The sequence below is a fragment of the Osmerus mordax genome, chromosome 18 (assembly GCF_038355195.1).
Source record: "Osmerus mordax isolate fOsmMor3 chromosome 18, fOsmMor3.pri, whole genome shotgun sequence".
In the NCBI taxonomy this organism is placed as follows: Eukaryota; Metazoa; Chordata; class Actinopteri; order Osmeriformes; family Osmeridae; genus Osmerus; species Osmerus mordax.
Window position 1 is genome coordinate 1,891,451 of NC_090067.1, and position 16,409 is coordinate 1,907,859.

The following is a 16,409-nucleotide window of genomic DNA, read 5'->3' on the forward strand; positions in this document are numbered from 1 at the left end:
AGTAGCAGCAACTCTATTCATGGCCGATTATTTTCTTCTTAAAAATCTTGATTTTATTTGGGGACAATGACATGGCTCGATAGCTGGCTAGTCATGTTGTTAAACATACTGTCAAATTATAGCCTAATTACTGTTTGGAGAAAATGTAAACTTTGATGCGGTCATCTCACATCCATTTTGCTATTCAACTTGCTCCACAGGCTGCGGCCGTACTGTAGCCTAGTACTACTAGTATGGCCGATACTTTGTTCGTGAAAATCTTGATATTGATTTTGGGACAGTGACATGGCTGGTTAGCTAGCAAATCTTATTGTCAAACATACTGTAAAATGATATTTACGGTTTGTCAACCGTACACATTGTTATTGCCTCTGAATCTTGCTAGCATAACGTTAGCTTTCGGGGTAATAGCTCAGCCAAGGGAAAGCCGGTGTTGGTTCTATGAGCTGAGCGGACTATAAAATATCAGAGTTGGCTAACGCTAAAAAACATTAGATTTCTTTTGCAAAACGCCTGAAAACATAAATTAATGTTTGTAAAAAAAAAAAAAACACCCCTTACCTAACAAATGAATTACTTATTAAGATCCGATTGATAATATGTATCTTTTAGCTGTTATAATCAGAGAAATATCTCAGACATGGAAAGATCAGTAATCATTATCTTTGAGTCATTATGAGAGAAAGTTCTGTTGTAGGTCAATTTGTCTTGGTTTCTATTTGCATATCACTCAAGAGTTCGTTGTCTGTGCCTTCCTCTCCTTTGCATCCCATCTGTAAAGACACAACAACACACACAATACTAGGGTTAACACTGACAGCATGTTGAAGCTATACCTCACTGTACTATTCCAGTGAATTGATCAAGCCTGTGATAGGGATTGTGTTTTTTGAAAGAATGAATTATGTATAAAATCAGTTGAACAAATAGCTACGCTCCTGTGATAAACACAAACACTCTGCGATACTCACTTGTGATTGGTTAAACAGTGATTGGCTTTTGGTGCCGTGTAATTGGAGGAGTTAGATCCATCATCATAAGCTGCATGGAGAAACAACCAGAGCAGTTCAACTGAGCTGACCAGGAACACACAACTAACATGGAGGTAGTCCCACATCACGGATACACACACACACAATGTTGAACAACCAGAAACTTTCTTTTTCAAGTTTAACCCTTGTGTTATCTTCGGGTCATTCTGACCCATCAGTCATTGTGACCCACCATCGTATTGCGACAACTTTACCGCATACAAAAACAAAGTGAAGCATTTTCTTTTAACCGTTGGGCTGTCTCAGACCCCCCACATTGCGAAGGTTAAAAGAAACAAAAAAGGTTTTTGTATTGGGTAAAATTGGGTAAACACAACGATGGTTCGTTATGAACCTTTGGGTCATGTGACCCGAAGGCAGCACAAGGGTTAAGAAGGATTGTCTATGTGATGCACATATAGGTATATGTGTGAAAATAGATATGCTGTGAACATAGTACACTGTCTGGATACTTCAGTTTAATACTCACTGTTCGCTGGAGCAAAGCCTGAAACACAGAGATGACACAGAATTATTAATTTCACTAGAATAATTATGATCACTGATCATCCCCACTAGGAACACTAGAGAGATCCACACACACACACACACACACACACACACTGATGAGGTTTAATAAAGTTCTTCCTCTCTTCTCACCTTTCTTGGCATCCTTCTTCTTCTTCCAGATGACGACTCCACAGACGATGGCGACCAGCAGAAGAACACCAACCACAGCTCCAATGATGAGACCAGAGGAACCAGAACCTTCTGCAGCTGTAACAACCAACACAGAACATTCAGACTGCAGCTTGGAGCCTCACATGCTGGTGATGTCACATTCTATGGAGTCATTAGGAAGAGATCAGGTCACTCTGAGAATGAGAGATCTTTAATATTATAACATTCTAGAACTGTGTATGTTGTCACCAGTAGCAGAACCCCACACAGGTAGAACCCTTGTTAAACATGGCATGGTAACAACAAGGTTCAGGGTAAAATATGTACTGTATGTAAGAAAGTGTTTATAAGTAGGAATAAGGACCAGTAGCGTATAGGAATAAGGACCAGTAGTGTATATTAGATTTAACAGAACATAGAGATACAACACTAAATAAATCTTCCTAGTCATCCCTCCATAATTATATCCTCCTGTGAAGAAGTACATGAACACATGCATATTTGTATTTGTCTTCTCGGCCCTGCTGGTCTTACCTTGATTGGTGTTCTCCAGTCTGGTGACAAAGTCCTCCTGAACCCCCGGGAGCTGAACCACACACTCATACCTCCTGCTGTCCAGGTCCTCAAGCTTCACTGTCAGGTGAACACTGTTCTGGAAGGTTCCATCCTCGTTAGGTAGAACCTCTCCATGCTCCACATCCTCGTACACCTGTTCTCCATCTCTCCTCCAGAACACCATGACACTTCTGGGGTAGAAGCCTGTAGCGTGGCAGGTGACTGGAGAGGAGGGGCTCTTCTGGAGCAGAGACACGGAGGGGAGGACTGGAGGAAGAGAGAGAGTAGACGGAGATAAAGACTTAAAATAACAAATCAGTCAGAGAATTACATCTGCCCTCAATTATCTAATTTCTCATGTGTTGGCATCATTAATCTGCTGTACCTGTCCTCTTCAGAGTTTTCTCCCCAAAGACCAGATAAATCTTCAGCCAGTCAATGCAATCCTGGGTGAGGTAGTTAATATCGCGCTCAATCAGACCTTTTTGGTGGTCCCACTTGTATTTGGTTATGGCAGCCTTTTCCACTGGAGCGATGTATCTCCTGTTCTTCAGATCCAGAGTCAGCCAATCCTCTCCATCATAACCATACTGGTTAAACCCATCTGTAGCTCCAGTCACATCATTCCACTCACAACCATACATCCTCTGAAATGAATGCACACCTGAGAGAGAGAGAGAGAGAGAGAGAGAGAGAGAGAGACATAGAGAATCAGCGAGTCATATGTTTCTCCATATTCAGAGCAGATTCATGTAGGAACTACTTTCTTTCTAACAAACTATAGCTAACTAACCATATAACGAAAATAGTTCCAACATGAAACTCCTCACAAAAGATCTGTCAGTGCTCAGGTGTGCTATCTTCCGGGCCTTTCTGTGTAGAGTTTTCATGTTCTTCCTGTGCTAACATGGATTACCTACACAAAGGACCCCATTAAAAACGTCTAGAACAAATCTCTCTCCTGTCCAGTCCATGACCAAGACATGAGCATGAGAACTTAGACTTGGTCCCTGGGCGCCACTGATAGGGCTGCCCACTGCTCCAGGCTGCCCTGGGAGGAAGGACAGCAGGGATGGGACAATGCAGAGAACACCTTTCTATGGTGGATACTGCTGTGTGTATGTGTGCTCCCAGTGTCACCACTTCCTGAATACATGTTTGTGTCACTATTGCAGGATAAATTATGTTTATTTTCCATCAGGACATCTTGCACAATCCCCCAACCTACCATAAGTCTTTCTGTCTGTGTACTGTGTGTGCTGTAGCTGGGTATCAGAGGGTCAGTAGACTTTACTCACCTCCACTCTGGTTCAAGCGCTGCTGTGCAACTGCTATGTTGCCTTTGAAGCTTTTCTCAGTTTTGATGGAGATCTGAGTTTGTTCATCCCAGTACTTCTCAGTTTCAGCCATCCAATCCTGACGAGGCGTCTCTCTGCGGATGTTACTGTCATAGTACGTGATAGGCAGGCCATCCAGCAGCCCCTCTGTTACAAACTCTGGGAAGTGAGGTATTCCTGAAGTTGCTGTGTAGAAGTATTTCAGCGAATGTGTGGCTGCATAACAAAAATCTTGATTAACTAAAAGAACCGATACATTCATATTCATGTATGTTCCTTCCATTTTTGCATTATAAATATATTATAAAACCTTTTAAATAAAAATATAGATATTAAGTCTTTATTCATTAGCCTAATACAAATGTTTAACATGTAATTGATCCATTCTAACAAAATTAGGCCTTAAAGTACAGCAGCCTGTTGCACCAGCTGTGCCTAAGTTCTTTCTTAGTCTAGGGTGCAAAGTCCATACTAAACGATACATTTAAACTAGTTAGTTTGATACTAAAGCTGAGACGATGTTTGGTTGCACCACGGTTATGTACGTTTAATCTTAGCTACACTGGCGTAAAGTAGACACTAACCAAAATAATGTCTAGGGTTAGCGTCTAGGGCTAACCCTAACCCTTTCTACAAACAAGAAGTAAATTTGTCAACGTGACTTGCCTGAGGGACTGGTCTGACTGGTCCGTGTACCTAACCCTTGAAAATTGTATTTGGAGGTTATGTATAAATTCAAAACACTGAAGAAGGCCATGGTTTGCACTTGATGTGGAATAATGTTTTTGCCTTCACATCTTAAACACAATTAATACATTTCTTCAAAATAACTTTGCCACACACATTTAGGCTAAATGCTGAGCTTTAAAATAAAAGGGAAAGATGATGACTAAAATGTGGATTCACTGAAATAAGTATTATTGCACAGATCCAGCACTGACTTCCAAATCAGAAGGTGACCCAAACTGTAGCTTTTAGCATTTAAAATAGCTTAGCATGACTAAGAATATATAATTATTATATTACACATGCACATTTAATCAAAATCCAATTATTACTATTCTGGCTGACAGTGTATGGACAGCTGCCCCATACATTTAGGCTATGGAAAGATTTACAATTAACATAGTCTGCCTCCACAGGTCCAGATGGGGCCTAGACAGTGGCAGATTGTGGCTGTTTGAAGGGCAGGGGCGGAAACATTTAAAGGGCTGCTACTGCACGACATGGGCTCTCACCAGTGTAACAATGGGAAGCCTCACTTTGGGAAAGCTTGCCCTAGTGGGCACATTGTAGGGGAGACTGTTGGGCACACCATCGAATCGTCTTTTTTGGAAAGGGCACCATTTGGGACACTGTAATGTAGGGGTCAGCATAAAGGGCACTTCATAACAGCACCCTTTTCCATTGGAAGTAAGGGCACGGGAATAGTCAAATATAGACCATTGTAAGGGCACCTTATAGGGTACTGCATCACATTTTCTCTACTATAAAGGAACTCATTACGACATGTTTTTAAATTTATAGAGGGCACACCATCATTTATTGAGTTAAGGGGCACCCTAGGCACAAGCATATTTCACAATGTGAATGGCAGACAGTAGGGCACTTGGTCTCATTTTTGCCACTCTAGAGGGCATTTTAGAAACGCTTTTTCAACCCTGGGGGCACCAGGCAGTCACCCCCTGAGTCTTCCAGTGGGCCTGGATACACCCATGGGGAAAGTGTCTTGCACCCATAACATTGGGGAAGCCAGAAGGAGAGGATGAACTAATATAGAGGCTTGTCAACATATAGGCTACTTTAAACAATGAAAATACTTTATACAACTGAATAAAAAGTCTCATTGATTCTTTGTGTTTCAAGATGACCTGGAAAACTGATGATAATATTCAGGTACAGCTTTGGAGTAAGTATACCCTTCTTATTTCCTGAAATAGTTGCCTTTGCTAAACCTTACCTGTCACCAACCCTGTTCAAGAATGTCCCACATGCAAAGACACACAGAGATGCAAGACACACTGAACAGTGGTCAAGGCTTGGCTATAATGAGTTTGCTTCCTTGTGTGTGATTCCAGCAGACTACATAGTCTAGTCTAGGCCTACCTACATAGACTGCAGTCTACTACCCTCCTTTCTACTATTATAGTCTACTACTCTCTGAAGACCCTTGGGGCTGGTGTGATAAACGGTCTTTGTATAATCTGAGCACCTTTATCCACAGAGTTGTCAAAGAACGGATATGCCATAATTGATTGTACCTTGTCTAGACGCTCTTCTTAGTTTCTAAGGCCTTATTTTATGTCAATTAACCAATGGCTTTTGAAAACAGTTAAAGTGACAGTATTTCTTAACTTGTTTATTTAAATTAATACATTCTTTGGAGATGAAGTAAACACGTAAATTCATTCATGTCTGCACTTCAAAAAGTCTGCACTTATGTTTCCGAACACGGACTAAAGTGCTTTGCGTGCTGGAATTTACTCGATGGAACTGTCTTTTGAGGTTCTGTTTCCGCCTGTTTGAAATGATTTGCAACACATCTTAATTTAGCTCGACTTTTAGCCTGACACAACAAACAACCAGAGCAGTTCAACTGAGCTGACCAGGAACACACAACTGACATGGATGTAGTCACACATCATGGATACACAAACACACACAATGTTGAACATAATATGGAGTATGAATATTTGGACAGTGAAACAATTTTCACAATTCTGGCTCTGTACTCCACCGCAATGGATTTGAAATGAAAGAACAGAGATGCAATTAAAGTGCCGACTTTCAGCTTTAATTCAAGGGGTTGGGCAAAATATTGTATGTAACGTTTAGGAATTGCAACCATTTTCATACACAGTCCCCTTATTTCAGGTGCTCAAAAGTAATTGGACAATTGAACATAATCATTAATAAAATGTTCATATTTAATACTTTGTCGAGAATCCTCTGCTGGGTTTCCTCCTTTGTGATGCTTTGCCAGGCCTTTACTGCAGCTGTCTTCAGTTGTTTGTTCATAGGTCTTTCTGCCTTCAGCAAGTGAAATGCATGCTCGATCGAGTTGAGATCAGGAGATTGACTCGGCCAATTCAGAATATTCCACTTCTTGCCTTAAAAAAGTCCTGGTTTGCTTTCGCAGTGTATTTTAGGTAATTGTTCCATCTGTAAAGTGAAGCGCCATCCAAACATCTTTGCTGAATTTAGCTGAATCTGTGCAGACAGTATATTCCTATACACTTCATCCAGCTGCGTCTGTCTTCTGTCACATCATCAATAAACACGAGTGTCCCAGTGCCATTGGAAGCCATGCATTCCCATGCCATGACGCTGCCTCTACCGTGTTTTATAGATGTAGAATCGGATCACGATCCGTTCCAAGCCTTCTCCATACTTTTTTCTTTAAATCATTCTGGTACAGTGAGATCTTTCCTCTATCCAAAGAGTGCTGTTCCAGAACTGAGCTGGCTTTTTTAGAAGTTTTTTTTTCTTATCTGGCCTTTCTATTCTTGAGACCCTATTCTGGTGAACCCTCTGTATTTGCTCTTGTGAAGTCTTCTCTTTATGGTAGACTTGGATAATGATATGCCTACCTCCTGGAGATTTTTCTTCGCTTGACTAGATGTTGTGAAGGGTTGTTTCTTCACAATGGAAATGATCCTGTGATCATCCACCACTGTAGTCTTCCCAGGACGTCCAGGCCTTTTTTGTTGTTGCTGCGCTTACCAGTGTGTTCTTTTTTCCGAATGTACCAAACTGTTGATTTTTTTTGCAGGTTATTCATGGCCTATTTGACATTCTGAGCTCTTTCGCCCGCATGTTGTAGGTTCACAGCAAGTTTCCAAATGCCACACCTGAAATCAACTACCTACAGACCGTTTACCTGCTTAATTGATGAATAAATAACAATTTATAATTTGAATATTTAATTCAAATATTTTCTGTTCTATCTAGCAGTTCTAGCTAACCCAGCAAAGACAGGTCTAGAAATATAGTTTAGGCCTACTAATTAAGCTAGAGCCATATATTTGCAGGGGGTAGCATAAGAACCATTGTCCTATGTCCTATGATACGATAAAAGACTTTTCGAGGTAGACGACTGAGTAGAACCTCTAAAAATGCTCCATCCGCTTCCGACTAGTCCAGGATCAGACACTGTGGATAAAGCATAAATGCGCTTTATAAAATTGTTGTAAATAACACAATTCCATTAGATAGGGGGATACTATCAAATCTGGCAACCCTGTATGTTGTATCCGACCCATGGTTATGTTGCTGTGGCTAGCAGTACCCGGCGGAAGATGGCTACTGTAGTACTGTAAATTGATCTTTAAACTCTGCCTTCTTTCTTTCTCTACATGAACGAGAGCGAATTATTCGAGCTGTGTATTTGGGAGAGTTTTTGCCTTTTCACAGAGGTGGCAATTGAGTGACGAGTTTGTCAACATCTATTCTGGCTACTGTACCAGTACTACTGTTAGTAGTTCGTAACTAGCGAGTACGTGTGACAAGGAGGCGACTCGCAGGCCAGCTGTACGTCCAATCTGTGGGGTGAGTGTGGCGAATTTGAGCAGCAGCAGTCCCAAAATGAAGGCTAAATTCTTGTTTTGCTTGTCATGACACTTGCCTATGCGTCTTTTGCATAGATTGCATAAATAATTAACATCGATTTTTTTTTCAACGACCTGCGTAGCCAGGATCCACCAATCGCAATTCAGCAATCACGCAAATATTACACTTTATTTAACGACAAAACAATCAACTGAAGTCATAATTCTTGACCCACTACTCAATCAATGAATAATACATTCAGACGGGGTCTTAACCACATATTGTTAAGCTACATATCCTATTATCCTCCCGCCCTAACCCTAAACCCAATACTGTCAACTAGCGTAGCGTTTAATGCAAGCTTCTGTGTTTATCCCCAGTTTTTAGCTTGTTGCGATCTCTATACCACTCAAGATGGCTGCCCCCGTCAACATCCAGAACCCCAGTAAGAGCTGGGAGCTGAGCCTGTACGAGCTGCACAGGAGTCCTCAGGTATGAGAATGACTCATTACTGGAAATGGCAAATGGCCCTAATTTGTTCCTCACAGCCATCCAATGTCAAGGTCATACATGATACATGTCATTGCCAAGACAGTGTTATGGAGGAGAGTAGACAAGCAAAATTAAACCCATCGGTATCTGTAAGATGCCCATGTGTCTCCAGGAATGTTTCTGACTGGAACGTATGTCCCCCAACCCCCCCACCTGTAGGAGGCGATCATGGACGGCACAGAGATCGCGGTGTCTCCACGCTCCCTCCACAGTGAGCTGATGTGTCCCATCTGTCTGGACATGCTGAAGAACACCATGACGACCAAGGAGTGTCTTCACCGCTTCTGCTCCGACTGCATCGTCACCGCGCTCCGATCAGGGTCAGCACGCTCGCGCGCACACACACACACACAATCACACAAACTAACATGCTCACAGACACACACACACACACATGCTCATGCACACAAACTGACATGCTCACAGACACACACACACACACACACACACACACATGCTCATGCACACAAACTGACAGGCTCACGCACATGCTCACACACACACGCTGACGCACACAAACTGACACACACACACACAGTCAAGTGTGACAGCCACACATTCAAGCACATGGGAAAATGCCATAAACGAAAGGACTCTAAAATGGCATATCGTAACACGCACACACACACAATCAACCCCCCCTCGTTCCCTCCTCCCTCCTTCACCCAGAAACAAGGAGTGCCCCACCTGCAGGAAGAAGCTGGTCTCCAGACGTTCCCTGAGGCGGGACTCCAACTTCGACGCCCTCATCTCCAAGATCTACCCGAGTCGGGACGAGTACGAGGCCCACCAGGACCGGGTTCTGGAGAGGCTGAGCCGGCTCCACAACAAGCAGGCCCTCAGCTCCTCCATCGAGGAGGGGCTGCGCATGCAGGCCATACACAGGTACGGGGGGGGGGGGGGGCGGAGCTCAGTGGTAGAGCGTTAGACTGCAGATCAAGATTTCAGAGGTTCAAATCCTCCCCCTCGTACATCGCTTTGGATTAAGGCGTCTGCTAAATGAATACGTTATTAGGGTTAGGGAGGGGGAGTTGTGGGAATCTGGAGAAGTTATATTGGAGCTTTTCTGAAAATTGTTTTTGCTGCCCCATCCTCCATCTCTCTTCCTGTCTCCCCCTCTCCTCTCCTCCTTCTCTGTTCCAGTATCCCCCACCTCTCCTCCAGTTTTCCCTCTCCTCTGTCCCCCTCTCCATCCGTCTCTTCCTCTATCACCTTCTCCTCAATCGCCTTCTCCTCCATCTATGGAAAGTGCTCAGTGGTGCATTGACGCTCGAAAAAAACGATTTGGTTCTGCACAGTAGAGTGACTCGCTTGCTACTTTCCCCATTTCGGATTTGTTTCAAACATAGCATATTCAGCAAACAATATTCTACGAAAAAGATAGTATTTTGAGGCAGGTTCTATAACAGAATCTTTGGGGGGGGGAATAGTTTTGGATATTATGATTGAAGTGAATCACCAGAGCAAGCCAGTTGCCAAAACGGAAGTACAATACCTCCAAGATCCACCTGAGCCTTTGCTTCAAGCCGAGGAACTGGGGGGGGCTTGCTATCCTCTATCCCCCTCTCCTCCATCTCTCTTCCTCAATCCGCCTCTCCCCACCATCTAACTCTTCCTTTCTGCCTCTCTCCCCCACCAAGGGCTCAGCGAGTGCGTAAACCGGCCCAGGAGAGCGACAACACCACCTTCAGCGGGGGAGAGGACAACGGCGACGCACGCTCCCACCTCTCCCACGACTCGGCCCCCTCGCACACGCCCCTGCCCCCCAGCCACACCCCCTCTGAGGCGGGGCCCAGCCGGAACCCCAAGCGGCCGAGAGTCTCCGACGAGTCTGGCCCAGAGGCGGACCGCACCAGCCCCACCCCTCCACTGCGCCGCCACAAGGAGGGGCCCGCCTCGGAGATCGAGCTGGTGTTCAGGCCACACCCTCTGCTGGTGAATTCGCAGGAGTACAGCCAGACCAGGTGAGGGCTCTGTTGCTGGGAGAAGACCAACATTGACCACAGTGGGATTGATGGTTCATGAACAGCTTTTGATTGACGCAAATAAAAAAAATCTTTATGCTTTATTAAAAGCAAAAATCTGATGATACAACAAGAATGGTCCCGGTATCAATAGAGGCTCCTTAAATATCCGACATTACATCAAAACAGTAGATACAATTCAATTTTAGAGACATTTCGGTAGAGACTAGGAAAAGCTGTAGCGTTACAGCATTATTGTGTGTGTTTGTGTCTCAGATATGTGAAGACCACAGCCAACGCCACCGTGGACCACCTGTCTAAGTACCTGGCCCTGCGCATCGCACTGGAGGAGAGGCAGACTGACGGCCAGAGAGACAGTGCCGGGGCGGAGGGAGGAGGGGGAGAAGAGAGAGGAGGAGGTGGAGGAGAAGGGGCAGGCCTGAGGAACGTCAGTGAGAAGCAGTACACCATTTACATCACCACGTCTGGAGGACAGTTCTCGGTGAGTTGGCACGGCGACCGTGCACTTCTGACTGGAGCTCTGATCCTAAGATGTTCTTCCCTTCTTTTTTAAATTTTCCGCCCTGTTCACCTCTTCCTTCCCCTCAGACTCTGAATGGCTCCCTGACCCTGGAGCTGGTCAATGAGAAGTACTGGAAGGTGAGGAAGCCTCTAGAACTCTACTATGCCCCCACCAAGGACCAGCCCCAGCAGCAGCCCCAGCAGACGCCCCCCCAGCAGAGAGAGGGCTGAGGCCCATTTTATTCTCTTTAACCCAGGTCTGATCGTTTTACCTACTAGTAACCTCGCCTAGTCTCCTATAGGTTAGTCATTGATGGGGACTCATTTTCAGATATTCTTGTGTGTTCAGTGTGTAATTAAATTGTCTCTGTATTAATTAGCTTTGATATGACAACATGACCATGTCTATTTATGAATTGTATATATTTCCTGATGTGACTGAAGCACTTTTGCAAAGTGCAAAGTAAACATGTGACTGGTTGATGCATTTGGATTTTCTACTCAGCAAGGCGTTATATTGAACGCCTTGCTAAGTAAATAATATATATATATATTAGTGTTTCCCTACCATTATATTAGGGGGGCACCCCCCCCCCCCCCCCCAAAAAAAAAACTGTCAACGTAGGGGAAACACTGATATATATTAAAACAAGCTCAACACCCGTTAAAGAATAATCAAGTTTGTCATCATTGACAAAAGTAAACCATAACTGGTAACTTTCTGGAACACTTCATCATAATCCAATCGGATTATGGACCAGCTGTTAAGTAGCTACTCAGTAACACCAATTACCTCCAAGATATAAAACCCAATTACATTTAGCTTTTTCCAGAGTCTGTATAGTCAGCTCTTATGCACCTTCTATGTTATCCTGACGTATAAAAAATGCTTTTATTACCCGTTTTTGATACAATCTTTGTATTATGTAATTTAAAGAAAAACTATCCATTTCACTTTGAGCTACCATTCTTCAGTGTTGTGTATGAGCCCACTGATAGTTGCAGCACAATAAACAGAAGCTCTCAGACCAACCCTTTGTCATACTTGAAACTTATCATCCACCATACAGGAGTTGCAAACATTACAAGTTGGTAAGAGGATGTTGTTGCAACACCAATGAAGAAATAAAGATGAGCAGACTAGCAGTTGTGAACTGTGGCGTTTTTATTGACACAAAAGGGAGCAGGGAAACAGTTTACTTCTTCTTGGACACACCCACGGTGCGACCACGGCGACCGGTGGTCTTGGTGTGCTGACCGCGCACGCGCAGACTGGAAGAGAGGAGAGAGGAAGTCAGCCATGTACTTTTTTAAACAGAACGATCCCCAGCCAAACAACCGATTGACTGTCGAAGTCTGGATTTCATGTTCGATGATCATCCCAGTCATCAGAAGCTGTACAGAAGGGCTGGGCAGTATGGCCTAAAATGTACATCACCGTATCATTTTGAAGCACAGACGGTAACGGTATACATCATGATATTCGTTTTTCTTCAATTCTAGTCGGCTTGTTTACCCAACTCGGATGGGGTACGGCAGGTGTCACGTGTTGATTTTTTTTTACAGTGCTTTGCCATGGAAAAAGCACTAGCTAGTGGTCTAGCTTTCAACAGTACGTTTATGGGATCACAAGAAAACTTAGTTCAATATTTTTCATTGAGCTAGATAAATTGATTATGTTGGCCTACAATAAACATTTCACAATTCTAACTAACCTGGCATCTTTGCTTGCATGGCTACACTCTTCCATGCTGAATTTGACATTCAAGTCTTTGAAGGCCAAACATCGAATGTTGTCATAAAACCGAAGGATAAAGCCCGAAAAACGATTGCGCAAGATTGCTTGCTACATTTGCGTAGATTGGAATATTTGTGTTAAAGCTCTGTATGGTAATTTTACCCCGTGCCTGGTGTGAATGGGTCTGGCAAATTTGATTTCTGAAAGGCTCTACCGCGGTTACACGGTATAGTCAAAACCCATATCGTAGGCCAAATTAATACCGGGTTATGTCTATACCGTTCATACCGCCCAACCCTATCGTACAGCACCATGTAGAGAGTGGGCCGTAACACAGGGTTACAGTAGAGCTAGACTCAGCTCCATGGGGAACAGACAGCATGTACGAGCGGAAATCTCACCCCCAGAAGTGCCTGAGCCCACGGTGGGCTCGGATCTTCTTCAGCCTCTCAAGATCTTCTCTCAGCTTGTTGTCCAGACCGTTAGCAAGGACCTGCAACACAACAACAGCCGTGAGGACACGGGTCCTAACAGAACAATACTGCTGATCCAGACCTCCAGCCACCCGCTTGTGGGAATGACAAACCGAAATCACGGGTGTGTGCTGAAAACAAGTCTGGGTTTTTGTACAAAATAACACCTCTCAAGACCAAGGTCAAATAAGATGCGTGGCTGTCTCACGTACCTGGCTGTACTTGCCATCCTTGACGTCCTTCTGTCTGTTGAGGAACCAGTCAGGGATTTTGTACTGGCGAGGGTTCTGCATGATGGTCACGACTCTCTCCACCTGGCAACAGAGGCAGCGGAGTGAGGGACATGCCGACAGCGACCGCAGCAAGCAGCCAATAGGAAGAGCTGCAGCGATACAGATGGGGCTGGCGTCGAGCAGAGGCCATTACACAGCTCCCAGCTTCGCTTTGAGATTGGACTCGTGCTTACAGCATGAACACCAGCAGACATTTCGTCTCGTTTTACACAGAAGACCAATTTCTGCTATTTAAAATCAAGGCTGCTGTTTAGTTCACATGCCAAGCTGCTTAGCGTGTACAGTGGTCTCCTAAGTCTCCAACATGGCCACCATCACACCTGGCAGAAGAGCCATCGACGCAACTACATGTGGACCAGGAGCGCGACCCCCAGGTCACGACAACATGACCTGGGCGAGGGGACGCGGGTCATCTGGCTGGAACAACCTACGGCTGGATGTTCCCTCACCTCATCATCAGTCAGCTCCCCAGCCCTTTTGTTGAGGTCGATATCAGCCTTCCTCAGGACCACGTGAGCGTAGCGTCTGCCAACACCCTAAGAGGAGGAAACACAACTGTTACTCCCAGTCTGGGCCTGCTGGCCAACACTTGTTACCTCCTGAACATCAAATGGTGGCCAGGAAGATGAGATCTACATGTAGTATGGTAACAGTAACTCTTTACAAGTCAACAAGTTGTACTGTTGCGAGTCTTTACCTTAATGGCAGTGATGGCGAAGGCAATCTTCCTCCGACCATCGATGTTCGTGTTGAGAACACGAAGAATGTGCTGGAACTTCTCGGGGATGACCAAAGACTGGGGACAAAAGGACAAGAGGTAAGTGATGGGGTAACTTGGACAAGTATTTCATAGGTAGCTGGGGAACTTGCTGACTAAAGTTAAGTTGCCCATAGGCTAGCAACATTAATGCTTTGCGAAAATAAACGTCAAGAACCTACAGGCTGCACAGGCAAACACGTCCACTAACTAAGCACGGAACATCACTTTATAGATTATCTATTATCAATGTAGCTAGCTAACAATCTAACTAGCAACCTAGCTGGTGGCAGTAGCACAAAACAATGCATTCAACCGCTGCTTTAACAAATGCCACGAAACTAGACGTCGAGCACATAACACAAGGATCATGACAGCAGCACCCAGTTATATTATTCATGTTCCTTTCACATTTTATTACAAGTATACATGGCATGGTCGGCGCGGGCAAAGGACTTTGCCTAAGCATTGCCTAACTTTACATCAATATCCTCCCCCAATTGTAAGTACATTTAAACTCGGTTCACACAATTACAATACCAAGAAACTAATATTCGTTTTAAAAAATCCTAACTGTTGCTTGTAAGCACGATGAACGCAGATTTCTTAAATTGTTTCGGTACATAAATTTCTCCCTCACCATCTTGGAAGCAGGTTCCGAGCGAAGAGGAAGTGGAAGTCATCTCGCGATGGTTTATGTCATTTTCACGAAAGATCACATAGGAAGTGATTCCAACAGTTGAAACTGGTCCGACAGACAACACATAATACAAAAAGAACTGTCTCAGTGTATCGATAAAAAAACAACAACAATTATATACAGTATCCTTCAACCTTTTTCTTTACATTTTCGAAAACCATCACTTTTTAATGGGGACGATTTTAGTTTTGAACGTAACTCTGCGTTCTAGTTGTAACCTACTCCTTGCTTCGACTTCGTAAATATGGCAACACCTTGTATCAATAGTAAGGGGAAACTGTAGTTTATTGTTTATTTGTGCAATTCTGTATATCTGTGGTTACTGTCTAACTGCTGTCTGTGGACACCCTTTGTTGAAATACCGCGTTAACGGTTAACCTAAGTGAATGCGAGCCTATTTTGCATTAATTTGAGCTCAAATACTATTAGGGGCCTACTAGTTATATTAATCACTTTTTCTAAAATACATTTCAGTTTCTTTGCGTTTTTTTAGACATACTTTCACTTATAATAATAAGTGAAGTGGATCGGCAATGAGGCCGAAGAAGCCAGTCAGCGACGCCATGAAGAGACACTTGCACAACTCAGGTCTGCACAGCAGGGCTTTGAAGCATCGATGTCCAGGTTGTTGGACAAGCTACACCCATATTTGACTCTGACCTTAATTTTGAAACTCATATACATCTATAAATCACTCAGTCATGGACCTGAATATATTTCCGGCATGCTCTCAAGATATGCACCCAGTAGATACCTGAGGTCAGGCCCGTAACGGAAACACATGAGCCCCCCCCCCCCGCAGAATAAGCCTGAGAGCTCCCCCCCCCCCCCCTCCCCCCCAACATATATGTAACGGATAATGTAACACAAATACCGACGGGACGAACAGGACCCCGATGCGACCAACTGAACTTTTTGGAACATTCTGAAGAGCCGTATAATAAATGCAAGATATCAAAACTCAAGCTTGTCTTGTGAGGGAAATGTATTCAATAAGAAAAAAACCGCTCAAAAAGAGCGTTGCTGTAACAAGATTTGTTACAACAACATAACAAATAGGCCGCCTACATATAGTTGATACTTTCTACAGGTTTGCAGGTGAGCCTACACATGTGCGCGTCTTTTAGCAAATCTGTGTGCAAAGTCTTTCACACTCTTTACATCTAAACTGCGCGCACGTTCATTTTCTATGCTAAGGATGGCCAGACCTGACAGCCCCTCTTGTGACATGGAGCATCTGAGATATGTTTTGATCAGT

General features: G+C 44.0%; 3 protein-coding genes across 3 annotated transcripts; 1 reads left to right on the top strand and 2 right to left on the bottom strand.

Moving 5' to 3' along the window:
* Nucleotides 1-1,420: 1,420 nt before the first annotated feature.
* On the bottom strand, nucleotides 1,421-3,902 carry LOC136961823 (major histocompatibility complex class I-related gene protein-like). The gene is made up of 5 exons (XM_067255273.1): nucleotides 3,566-3,902; nucleotides 2,653-2,931; nucleotides 2,247-2,534; nucleotides 1,692-1,808; nucleotides 1,421-1,539 (listed from the first exon to the last, which is right to left on the bottom strand). Exons 1-5 carry the CDS (start codon nucleotides 3,885-3,887, stop codon nucleotides 1,511-1,513), a joined length of 1,035 nt encoding a protein of 344 aa, XP_067111374.1. The 5' UTR covers nucleotides 3,888-3,902; the 3' UTR covers nucleotides 1,421-1,510.
* A 3,997-nt stretch (nucleotides 3,903-7,899) lies between these two features.
* LOC136962215 (E3 ubiquitin-protein ligase RING2-A-like) lies at nucleotides 7,900-11,787 on the top strand. The gene is made up of 7 exons (XM_067255904.1): nucleotides 7,900-8,152; nucleotides 8,533-8,644; nucleotides 8,864-9,024; nucleotides 9,374-9,589; nucleotides 10,345-10,668; nucleotides 10,945-11,170; nucleotides 11,278-11,787. Exons 2-7 carry the CDS (start codon nucleotides 8,567-8,569, stop codon nucleotides 11,419-11,421), a joined length of 1,149 nt encoding a protein of 382 aa, XP_067112005.1. The 5' UTR covers nucleotides 7,900-8,152; nucleotides 8,533-8,566; the 3' UTR covers nucleotides 11,422-11,787.
* Nucleotides 11,788-12,337: 550 nt separating this feature from the next.
* Nucleotides 12,338-15,140, bottom strand: rps18 (ribosomal protein S18). Its single transcript, XM_067255905.1, has 6 exons — nucleotides 15,092-15,140; nucleotides 14,392-14,490; nucleotides 14,144-14,230; nucleotides 13,614-13,715; nucleotides 13,330-13,421; nucleotides 12,338-12,462 (listed from the first exon to the last, which is right to left on the bottom strand). The coding sequence occupies exons 1-6, from the start codon at nucleotides 15,092-15,094 to the stop codon at nucleotides 12,387-12,389; spliced, it is 459 nt and encodes a 152-aa protein (XP_067112006.1). The 5' UTR covers nucleotides 15,095-15,140; the 3' UTR covers nucleotides 12,338-12,386.
* Between the last annotated feature and the right edge of the window lie 1,269 nt (nucleotides 15,141-16,409).